Genomic DNA, 12193 nt, shown 5'->3' on the forward strand with positions numbered 1-12193 from the left:
GAGTGTGGAGAAGTCTTTGAGTTTGTTAGCTCTGTAAATTTGGTGTTATTCCAGAGTAGGGAGCAATCTGTGCTTCATCATTATTTATTTGTTGTTTCTCAAGTATGGTAATATGCCAGTAACAGAACTTATATTTTGTCTTAAATTAAGCTTTAATGTAGAGGAAAAACATCATTTTTCAAGACTCAGTAGCATTACATAATTTACCCTCCATAGCCTTTATTACTTTGTTTATTTTTTTAACCAAAGAAAGGTGATTTTAGGTTTGCTAAGATAAACGGAGAAAGATTATTTCAGACCTTGCTTGAGAAAATTAATATCGAATTGTTAACGTAGATTCCCAAGAGAAGGGGTCCCTGCAGTGACTGAGGAAAAGAAAGCAGAAAGATTGCTACTCTCCACTGCAGTCATTTGCTACACAAGATATACTGCAGAAACACAGTGAGTGTGGAAACCATTCAGCCTGGTAGCAGTCCAGTAGTTCCAACCTATTAACTGTATTTGCTAGGATGGAGTAGCAATGCAGATGCCGTATGATTTATGCTATTAACCTATTTTTTTCTTTCAATGGAACTACATAACTAATTTTATTCTTTCCGCTTTCTAAAACAGAAATGACTCAGTTGCAGTTAATGGAATTAAGCTAGCAAAGCAGCAAACAGAATCAAGCTCTTTATTTTGAATCTAAAGCAAAGCACGTTAGCTATATTTTGGTCTAGAGAAACATTAGTTACATTAAAAAATATAAAGAGAAGTCCACTGGAAAGCTAAGCAATACCTATATATTACTAATGCTAATGAATAAATGCCGCGTTCAGCATCATGTGGCTTCTGATTTATTGTAAAGCAACAAAGAAGGATGGGACTGAGAATCAAGGCTTTGGGGAGAAAAAAAGCTGCAGCTACGCAGCACTCCGCTTTGACTCGAGTGGACCCCACCAGTTCTTTGCGCTGATAGCTCGCAGTCTACATTCTTGTTTTCCCAGCACAGGGTGTTTATTGTGTTTGTTATTTTGTTTGTTTGTGGAGGGAAGGTTGTTTTATTTCATTTTATTTTTTCAAAACTGAGGGTTATGTTTTCTGGCTGAATTGAAGGAATTACTCGGAAGTGAAAACTAGAACCAAACACTCCTTTCCCATAGATATTTCTAAGTTTTTTCTTTTCAGCTATGAATGCAGCTCTAGCGATTTTCCATTGACTCTCCTCAGGTGCAGTTATGAGATGTAACAGTGAAATAGCCCTAGGAGCAGGGATGAGAAGCCGTAACTGCCTTCCTGAATGAAGGCTTACCATTAGGATGCCAAGCTCATGTTTTCTCATGGTCTGTCTTTCTGTCCCTGTAAATTTTGACATCATTCTTGTGTAGTGATGGGAAAGAGACCTCAGATGGTCTGTTGCCTGGTGGTTGGGGAAGAGTTTTGCTGATTGATGGAAAACGTGGCTTTGAGTTCACCAGAGCTGATGAGGAGATTTAGCATAGACACTCATGTAATGAGATGTAAGCTAAGCAATTATATAAAAGCATGGCTAAGACAGACGTTAACTGTATTTCCTATCTCTGTGTCTGTTCTGCTTTCTGGCTGTTGTGCAGCCTAGTCTGAGGCACTAAACTGCCTTCCTGAGTCACGTAGGATGAGCTACCTGTGGCTGTTTGAGGCTCCTGGCAGACTAAATAGCCCCCCTCTGCCCTCCTCTCTTCCCTGCTGTGACTGCTTCCCTGTCCCAGTAACCTTGCTAAGGTAATGGAAATGCCTAGCTACACAGCAGAGACTTTCACTTGAGCTACTATATACTATTTGATTGCTTCCAATATTTCAGATACTTCATTTATAGGTCAGTACATATGTATGTACACTATTCTGATGTCTGCAGGATTGTTGTACCCGTTTTTTAAAAATCATGTGTTTTAATTAAGTACAATTAGCCAAGTCCAAGTAATCTAATACAAGCAAGTCCTTGTGCCCAGTTCTGCATTAGCCGTGCTGAGAGGGAACATTAAGAAGACAGTAAAAAAAGATATGGGAGAATCCCATTATCAGTTTAGTAATATGCATGTTTCCCTTATAAATCTGTCCATGAAAATTAAATTTAATTTTATATGAGCTACAGGGAGTCTTAAAAAGTCCTAATATTTTAATTTGATTTCTGTCCTTCTGCCAAGTGTGCTGCTTCGGATATGCTACCTAACTTTGCTTCTTAAAGTAGCCCTGAAATGGAGATAAGCAGGCCAGATACTGGCTCAGGTTCTGTGAAGGAAGGAAGAAGGGGGTTCTCCTCCTCTACAGCCTCACACACAAAGCTGCAGTAGTGGCTAGCACAGCCGTTCTTCCCTTCCCTCAAATCCACACTTTAAGGAAGGTAATTCATGTTTATTCCGCATTTTGAAGACATGAAAAGTAATGATTAATTGATATGTCAAATCAAAAATAATGAGAAATTGTGCCAATAAACACTTAGAGCAAATATAAGTAGAGATTTGAGCTGTGAATTTAGGCATGTGAATTTACATGTAAAATCATTCATTTATCGTTATTTTGTGGTAGCCTGATCTATTGGATTGTGCATGGCTTTGAATCAGGAAGGTGAAGCTCCCTGTGCTATCACAGACAACCTCACTAATTCCTAGTTAGTCGTTTTATAAAGGTGAACTTAATGGTGTTGCCTTAAATCCAAAGCACTTCAAAATATTATTGCTCCTGTTTACTACTGTGATGCTTTTTCAAAATAGTGTGATACATGATTTTTAATATCAGTGATTTGTTAGTTTATGCCAAAAGCAAAAACATAGTGTGTGTCACCCAGGGCAAGGGCAAAATGAAGGGCACAGATTAAATCCTGCTTACTCTAGCGGAATTCTGAGTTTTCCCTGAGCAATCACTTTCACAGTGCTGCAGAGCGTCGGGGAGCAGCACTGGCTACACGTGTTTAAGGGTAGCTTTCTGAAATTCAAAGGAAGATTACCCAGGCAATGAAAACAGTAGAGTTATGTTTGCCAATTTCTTGATGTTTGATTTGATACATTTTGCAATGTGTTTGATTTGATTTAGTGTCATTTTTGGTTTTTTGTAAGTGGAGAAAGATGACGTATTTCTTGCATCATCAAATGTAACAAATCATGTCTTATGATGTATGTAGTGAAGAGTCCTGTGAGTCATTAATTTTGCAAGTAACATGCAAAAGAATGTGCAATGTATTTGTGCAATATTGAAGTGAATTTCCTATTGCACCCCTCTTTCCACTTGGTCTGGGAGGTAGATTCATATCCAGCAAACGAGAGTGCGCTATCTCTGATTGCATCGTATAGCAGCGTACAAATCTACTCCCAGTGGCCTTTTGCCTAATCAGAAATTGGAAAATACAACAGAATTAAGGGGGTGGGGGTGAGGGAAGAGGCACAAGTATTAATTTACCACCCCTTCCAATGTCTAAAAATTTTATCTACAAAATTAGAGAATGTAATACCTTCTCTACTTCATGCTGATCCCACCTTTATCTGTACCTGACATGACTATGCCAACAGAAGAGCAAATACACAGTTCTGGTCTATTCACTCTGTCTGTTCATTAGAAACATGTTTGCATCGCTCAGCACCTGCAGTGCTACCCCAGAAGAAAATTTATGTAGTATGTTCTGCCAAATTATTCTGCTGATCACTAACATGGCAAATCTGAGAAGCTACAGCCTTTTAAAGTTAATCATAATTGTAAGTATGTTTCTTGAGTAAAATTAAATATCACCTGATATTAAACTTATCACACTACTGAGAATCTCAGCACCACAAGAATGGAGGGAGAGGTAGGAAGAAGTTTGTTTTTTAGAGATCAGGTTTCATTTCTATTTGCAGACATCTCCCTTTATTTTGCCTAGAAAATTTATCTGGGTAAAACTGAAGGACTCTGAAAATTTGTAAAAACTCTATGGGTATTTAACAGCTTGACTTATCCCCTAAGCATGTGTAGCTCTACAACTGCAGAGAGCGTACAGTGCGTCAGATGCATGAGGAAAATGCTGTACAAATTGCATGCATGCTGCCCAGAGGGCCCATAGCTAATCCGGTGTAGTTCTGCATGCATCAGTCCTCATTACGCGTGGTCAGATCAGCTGTGCATGGGCAGTAGCACAGATGCATCCGAATAACTTCAGGCTTATGCTGCGTGTGCTTTACAGACAGTCTGTGCACGCAGTCTATCGAGTAGGCCCTGGAGATACCTGGCTCACAATAATGCGTACTCTGCAAAGTATATATGAACATGTTTTGTCTGGGAAATTTCCAAACAAATAGAATGATCCTATTCTCAAAAGTTCTGAGAATATATATGTATATGTATATGGCTAGTTAACTGAACATTTGAGAGACCTTAAAATATAAGAGAACATGCTGAGATTAGTTAGAGCTAATGTAATTTTGCTTTCTATGGAAAAAATACAGGTATTATTAGAAAAGCCCACAGCATTTACTGCTTGTAAGTTCAGTCTGTAAACCCAGTAGCTGAATAGGATGTTTTTGCAACCAAAATAATGAACATAAAGTAGCTTGTTTCCATGCACCTGCGTTCAAATCCTGCAGGGTTAACTCCTTGTTCAGCGGAGGGCTCAGCGCTCTCAGCTCAGCTAACACCGTGCCATAAAGTCGCAGAGCTCGCCTGTGCGGGCAGGCTGCCGCCTGTCCTTGCCTCCTCCTGCAAAACCCAGCCTTGCCCTTGTCACTGGTTGGCGTCTCCCCCTCTCCCCACCGTGACTTGTTAGGCTGGCAGCGCGCTAGAAGTGGACATAACCAAGGCAGTTGGGGAACGCCTGGGGTATACTGTTTTTCTGGGGGACGAGGAGGTTTTAAGTCCTCGTTGGTTGACGTATGCTTACTGGTATTCTGTTTCCCCCTGATGGAGAGAGGGCGGGATGGTTGAGTGATGCCTTTCAGGATGAGAAAACAGGGAACAGCTCAGAATACCATTTTTGGCATGAGTCTGCACTCTGCATGGGTCAATACTTTGTGTTTTGGTATAGCACCCTTTCATTGTCTTACAATTAGAAATCTTTCACTCTGCTTCTTTAGAAGCTGTTCCTCTGATTGTGGATAATGATCCTATAAAAGCAGATGAACTATATTTTTAATTTTTGTCTCTAGAATCAAGAAAACCGGAGTTAGAGAACCCATGAGCACTTTGACTCCTCCTTACAAATTTATCTACTATATTCCACTATTCAATATGTCTATGTGATTAAAATATTTGTGTTCGCACTGTCATTATGATCTAGAAGATTTGGGTTTTATGACGATGTATTTTAGTGAACTACTCTTTCGTTTCCCAACTATGTTTTGCTTTCTTCTCCCTTTAGTCCTCATTTAGTTGCTAACTCTCCTTACTGACTTTTTCTAAAGACAAAGTTTAACCGTATCTATTTTTGCTACCATTCCTGCTCCTTTTTCTCTTCCCTTTCCCTTCCCTTCCCCTTCCCTTCCCGTCAACCTATTTTCCTATTTTTCTTTGCTTTCAGTCCTGTATTGGTTTCATACTGCTTATCTTCCAGCCTTCTTATCTTTTTCATTTCACATTCTTCACTTTCTCTCCTAATTTTTCCTGCGTTCATTGATATTACTGTCTCCTTGTCTTTCCATTCTTTTTGCCCTATTTTCCTCCTATTTTTTCAGCTTCTTTCCCTAATTCCTTCTTTCATTTGTCCGCTTTTCAGCTGTGTTAACATGTTTCCCTTCCAACCATCTCTTGCATTCTTACTTCTCTGGCACTCCAGGTCTCTTGCTTCTTCCACGGTGTACTGACCTGTGTCGGTCCTGAGCGCTCCTCAAAGATGGACTGATCATTTTGCAAGGAGCCCAGCAATGGGTGGAGACTGCAGATATCTCTTTAGATTCGGGTGTAAGGGATATGCCCCACTGTGTATCCAAATACTGGTTGCATCTGTGTTTCTGATGTCATGAGAAAGCCATTCAGCAGATTAAAGATGAATGATCTGTGGCTTTTTACAGGAATTCATTTTTTCCTCCCTTGCTAGATTTATTTTTGCAGTGGAATTATATAAATAAATATATATATTATAATATTTCCAAAATTATCCAGTTACAGCTACTGAATAAAGCACCAGTTGTATAGTAACTACTTAAAAGAAATAAATATAAGAAATTATTCCTCTTGTTATCCAGAATAACTGCAGTACAAGTGTCTGGAACCATTAATTTGCTCCCTCATGTAATATACAGAGCTGATTTTTATTTGTTTAACAAAAATTCTGATTCTACAGTGCTTGTTTACTGATAATCTTACTGAAGTCAGTGGGAATTTCTGCATTAGGACTGATGAACTGTGCTCTTTATAATTACCAGTATTATCCTGATTGATTCCATAGAGGTATGGGGTGATTTAAAGATAATTACCGTTACAAAGAGTGTTTCTGATTGTTCTTAAGTATTATGCTTTTGCTTATTCTGCATAGAAAGACCAGTATATTTCTAGAGTTGAGAAATTATAGCAGTTTATATAATTAGCATAAGAAGCACCACAGAAGTGCCTTTTAAAAAGGTCAAATCCCCAGCTAACTGGTATTTCATTATCCTTTACATTTGTTTCAATAGGGCACATTTGAATGTTCAGGCATAGCATGAACACAGGCATTTTAATATAAATGTTATGTCTTTCTTACTTTCTTACTTGGATTATAACCTATTTGAATCTTCTTTTTCTGCTTCCTTCCAGTATTTTCCTATGCAGAAGAATAAATGGTAATTAAAATGTGCAGGATGAAAAGATGGAGCAGTCAGTGCTTGTACCACCAGGACCAGACAGCTTCCAGTACTTCACTAGAGAGTCTCTTGCAGCTATTGAACAGCGCATTGCTGCAGAAAAAGCTAAGAACCCTAAACAAGATCGTAAAGACAATGACAATGAAAATGGGCCAAAGCCAAACAGTGACTTGGAGGCCGGAAAAACGCTTCCGTTCATTTACGGTGACATACCTCCAGGAATGGTGTCTGAGCCCTTGGAGGACATGGACCCATATTATATCAATAAAAAAGTGAGTCTAATACCAGCCTTGTTCATATTGCTATGTTGGTAGTCCTTTATCGTTCTCATGATATGTAATTTGCTTACAGTGCATAACGTAGTTTGCTACTTCAGTTTGTTAATTGACAAACACGTAGAAAATGTCATTCTAGTGATGTGGAAATGGCTGGGCATCGTTAAAGGGTATGCAAGGTTAACGTGTTAGGTATGCAAGAAGTGTAGAAAATGTGTGATGCCAAGAATACATGTATATTCTACCATCTAGAAAGTTAGATATTTAGATATTATTTAGATAATTATCTATTAAGATAAATAGATATTTAGCATCTTCTATTTACAAAAAGTTGATTTATCTAATTCATGGTTTTAGAGCACATTTACTGCTGTAAGGCTGCCTTTGGCACACCAGTCCTCTGACCTTACTGGTGGAGTAATTTTACAGTAATAGGATTTTTAACATTAAATTAATCACATTTACAATAAATGCAGCATTATGAATGATTGTTTAATTTACTTGTTCAATGTATGTAGCAGCATGTATATAAATAGCCTGAAAATCTACCTTTAGCAGTGTAGGCCAGAATCCATAATCCTTAATGGGTTTCCATTAAGGAAGAGCCTTAATGGGAAAAGCCTTTCCTCCTTTTTCTCATTTTCATCAAAATTTATACAATTTATATCCACTGATACAATTTAATTTATATCAAAGGAATATTTATATCAAAGCAGAAATATATTAGATAGTCTTTGACAATAAGCAAAGTTAGGGATTCTGGGTGTAATAATATTACCTACAGAAACATGTATGTATACATAACAGATGACATATTTTGCAAACTTTAGAAAAGTGAAGATATATTGAAACCGGTTACATAAACATGGCACCCTTTCTCTAAGGTTCTTTAGATTCAAAACTGAGAGCATGAACCAATCCATAGCACATTTATGTCTCAGGAATCTGCTTTGATAGCAGAGGCCTCCTGAAATTCTTAGGAAATTTATGGAATCAACAGAGAAACACACAGGTAAGCAGAAAATATCATAAAGAGAATATAAAACTGATTTTAAAGTGTCTGGTGGAACTGGCCTTTAGCAGATCTGGAATCCTTGCAGGTTGATTCTATTGCACAGCCGTATAGAGCAGAACAGATTCACAGTTTATAGTGATAGCTCGTTTGGGTGATACTTTAATTATTAGATACTGTGATTATGGAAACTCTATAAATACCAAGACAGGAGTTATTTAGGTTTCCACAAAGTGCAGAGTTCTGAGTGTCTTTTAGCTTGCTAAATTTTATGTGATTTGAGTCCTATTTTGACAAGAAGAGAAGAAATATTATGTGAAAGAACAATATTTTTATGCTTATTGTTTGATGCCTCTGAAAGAGCCTTTATCTGCCATTCACAGTGTATGAAGATTTATCTTTAAATCCCAGTTCTACTTTTGCAAAGATAAAAGATGTGTTTTTATAAAAGCGGGTGTTGTAGAGTTCTGTACTAGTTGTGTCTGACTGTTTATCATATAAAATCACATACAATTACACCCCTGCCTGCCCACAGCCCATCCTGGACTTTGATAGTCAAATAAGTCTGTCCGGTGTGTCACACCAGTGATAACAGGGGCAGGCTTGCTGGGTACGACCTACAGGTACCCTTGTTCAGTCTCTAGGTATGGAAGAGCTGTTCAGTCCCTTCACAGAAGTAGCCAATAGCCAGTACAGTACCATCAAGCAGGCTCTATCAGTCAAAGACAAGACTAAAATTTCTTGCCCACCGCAATTCTCCCTTTTTCCTTCCTCCAGGAGCAGGCAGCTTCCCCAGACTTTCCTAACAGAAATTCCAACATCTATTTCAATTTGATATCAATTTGATTTCAAAATATCTAGTTCCTGTATTTGTTCTCCAGCTGTATGTCAGTTTTGGAAGGATTTTTGTCATATTCCACTTGTCTTTTGCAAGTAACTGTAGCAGAGGATGCTCCTGCAATGCTCCAGCTGGTGCCGCTGTGGCTACAGACAGATATAAAGATCTCTGCATAAACAACATCTGGATTTATCTGCAGAAACTATATCACTTTGGATCCCAAACTTTCAAACGGGGAATAAAAACGGTTACTTAAAGCTTTGGTCAAATGATACCAATGAATATGGTCATAGTGTTTATTCAGAAAGCTTCATAAGTAGTGCAAGGTTTTTTAGGAATATCTTTTTATTCCAAACGGGAGTCATAAGTGAAATGATCCATTATCAGCCTCAGATCCAAGTATTATGTCCCACTCATTGGGGTTTTATCTTATTTTTAGAGAATCATGAACCAGCAGAGCAGAGTTCTTCCTAAAACGTCCTAAAAAGTATTTAACTAAAGGCTATCAGCCATTTTGCCACTCTCAGACGGCTTTGTTTTCAGGTAGAGAGAGCCTTTTCCTAGTTCTGCTTATGAGATCAAATTGTGATGATTAAATTCTCTGAGATCATGGTAACAGTAGTATTAATTGTAGGAGAGGAGAAGATTTTCCACACTCCGGGGTTAATAAATCTGATGTGTACGAAGAGAAAACTGAAAGAGAAACACACGGTGATGCTTCTTCTCAAAGTATCTAGGACAGGATATAGAAATAGGCCTGAGCTGACAAAGAATGCAAAGTATATTCATAAAAATAAATCCGGAGCTTATTTAGCTTTTGAGTACACGCAGAGACAGCTTTTAATGATCCAAATTTCATAAGATACCTGTTGAGTAATTTCTAATATCCCTTTTGCGCCTCAACATCTTATGCATTTAAAATTTAATCTTGCCTTCCATCCTAACGCCCTCTGTTATTAAAATTGTAATTGGTTTGTCACCCAGAGTTAAGAAAAACAGAAAATTGTGTTTGCGTTGATTTGAAACTTTACTTTCCTGGAAGAACACTGGCCACAGGTCTGCCCTGGAGACTTGGAAAATACCAGAAGTACAGACAGACATGAAAGATCTGGCCTGGTTCTTTATGTGGTACTTACATCACTTGCAGCAGAAGAAAATGTATGTAGCATGTATCTGTTGTTTAGGAACATGAATGAGCATTGTTTTTCATTCTACGTACAGAAGTTTTCTTAACTGAAGGAAATACTTCTTGAGCAAAATACTCCAAAGTTCAAAGCAGGCTTTCATGCCTGTTGGTATATACTTTAAATATTTTAATCTTTCAGATATTTTAAATACAGCATGATGCTGCAGATAAGCTAAATTTACACCTTTATTGCATATGTTGCAGTTTCCTTCATTTCCTGCATTTCCTCTCCAGCTGGTGTACCTAAATCAACGTGACATTGATTACATTTCAGCTTTAATAGCTAATTCTGTTTGAAGGTCAGGAGACACATTGCTCAGAAGTGGACCTGAAGCTCTGTTCCAGCCTTGCTGAAAGCCGAGGGCCAGAGACCCCCCACAGAAATGGCTGAGTTTCACTGATGCAAGCACCTGTGCAACTCAGCTGTCCTCGCACCGGGTCATGCTCACTCGCTGGCATGGGTGGGTGGCATCCAGCCAGCTGGAGCAGCAATTTTGGGATCTTCCTTTGCTGCTTCAGTGCTTCCTGGACAGGGCCGTGGGGAATCGCAGCTGGCCCAGGCTCTTTGCCGGGGACCTGGCCCCAAGGAAGCTGGTTTAGGGTGCTGTAGGGGCAGTCGCAGTTCTCCATGGCAGCCTCTCCTCTTCGTGCTGCCAGCAGACTGAGGCACATGGCATTTGAGAAGGCTAAGGCTTGCATAGTCATTAAACTGAAACAAAATAGGGATCGTATGTAAAATTACTACGTTGTTTCCAAGGTCAGTGTTTCTTCAAAAATAAGTTGGCCCTTCTTACTTTTTGTTGACCATGCCTATTTGAAAATATATCCTTCCAGATCACCTCCTTTCACCGTGAAAGTAGCAAGAATCAAATGTGTACCTGTAAAATTAATAGAACTTTTCAATTATGTAGCAGGATTGAACAAATTTGCTGTATTTTGGCATGCATTTATGTTGAAACGTCAGCTAGAGTGTTTCACGTTTCATCTCTGAGATTTTTTTTTCAGCAATAGGTTTGCGCATGCCATGAGTTTATATATTTTAATATCGAATAATGCAGGAATAAATAAGTATGTGTTGAGCTGATGTAAGAACAGTAATTTATGGAGAAGGTGGTCCTGAAATGGAATGGTAAAAACAGGAAAATCTGTCAAGAGAATCAAAAAAACCCAGGCCTGCTAGTTTTCCGTTTTTTGTAACTGTGTTTCTATGTAAACTCTATAACCTTTCTGCAGGTATTTGTCTGAAGCTGGAAAGAAAACATAAAAATTGACAACCTATCTTTAACAACAAAGCAGTCCATTAGAGCAAATTCAGACGATCAATATACACTGTATTGCAGGTAGCCTAAATGTCAGCAGCGGTAGCCTTGGGACATAATTTTTTATTGCAATAGAATACTTATATTCTTAGAATTTTGTCCTAATGAAATACTTTTGACCTGGTGTTAAGTAATGTTAGTCTTTAGAAGTGTGAAGTTTAGAATCCGAAGTTATTGCAATGCTCTTGGGTTTTTTGTTCTAAAATTGAGTAAAAATGAACTTGGGATTTTATCCATTTCTTGTGTTCCACTTCTGTGTAAATGAAAATCTGTGTGTTCCCAGTCCAATAGTGACTGCCTGTTCATGCTCAAGCTGCCACCACAAAGGATCAAGGAGGCCCCATGACTATCTATAGAAAAAGGATCAGCTGGACCTCCTTCAGATCCTGACCTGCAGGCCTGTATCAAACTCTAGTCTGCCTGGTTTTGTACTTTGAGGGCTGGCTATTTTCTCTTGAAGCTACCTTGCTACATTAAAGAGGAGGGAAAGAATAGCTAGAGCTACATGGGCCTTACCTCACTTTCCTCCTGCTATAGTATAGATTTAGTACTGTCCATTGCCTCCCCATGCCCTGCCTTGCTGAAAGGATGTTGAATGATGCCTGGCAGAAAAGATGCCTCCTTTTGTCCTGGCACTTGAGCATATCGCTCCCTAATCTGATCAAACCACTAGCTCCTGGGATTTAGCCATTTAGCCATGGGAAGTGGAAATGCAGTGCGGTAGCCCTCAGCCTGCTAAGTATGACCTTCCAGAAGCTACTTTTAAAGCTAACTTGGAGGAAGGAAAGGAGAAATAAGGTTTAAA

The 12193-nt window shown here is 38.7% G+C and overlaps 1 protein-coding gene across 7 annotated transcripts in view; it reads left to right on the plus strand.

The window, feature by feature from the left end:
• The window catches only part of LOC104144943 (sodium channel protein type 1 subunit alpha), a 104704-nt gene that overhangs the window by 24864 nt on the left and 67647 nt on the right, over positions 1-12193 (plus strand). For all 7 annotated transcript variants that reach the window (XM_068948719.1, XM_068948720.1, XM_068948715.1 and 4 more), the window contains one exon: positions 6712-7030. In XM_068948719.1, coding sequence (XP_068804820.1) covers positions 6764-7030 — 267 coding nt within the window. In that variant the 5' untranslated portion in view covers positions 6712-6763. The remainder of the gene's footprint in view (positions 1-6711; positions 7031-12193) is intronic.

The sequence above is a fragment of the Struthio camelus genome, chromosome 6, assembly GCF_040807025.1.
Source record: "Struthio camelus isolate bStrCam1 chromosome 6, bStrCam1.hap1, whole genome shotgun sequence".
Classification (NCBI taxonomy): domain Eukaryota; kingdom Metazoa; phylum Chordata; class Aves; order Struthioniformes; family Struthionidae; genus Struthio; species Struthio camelus.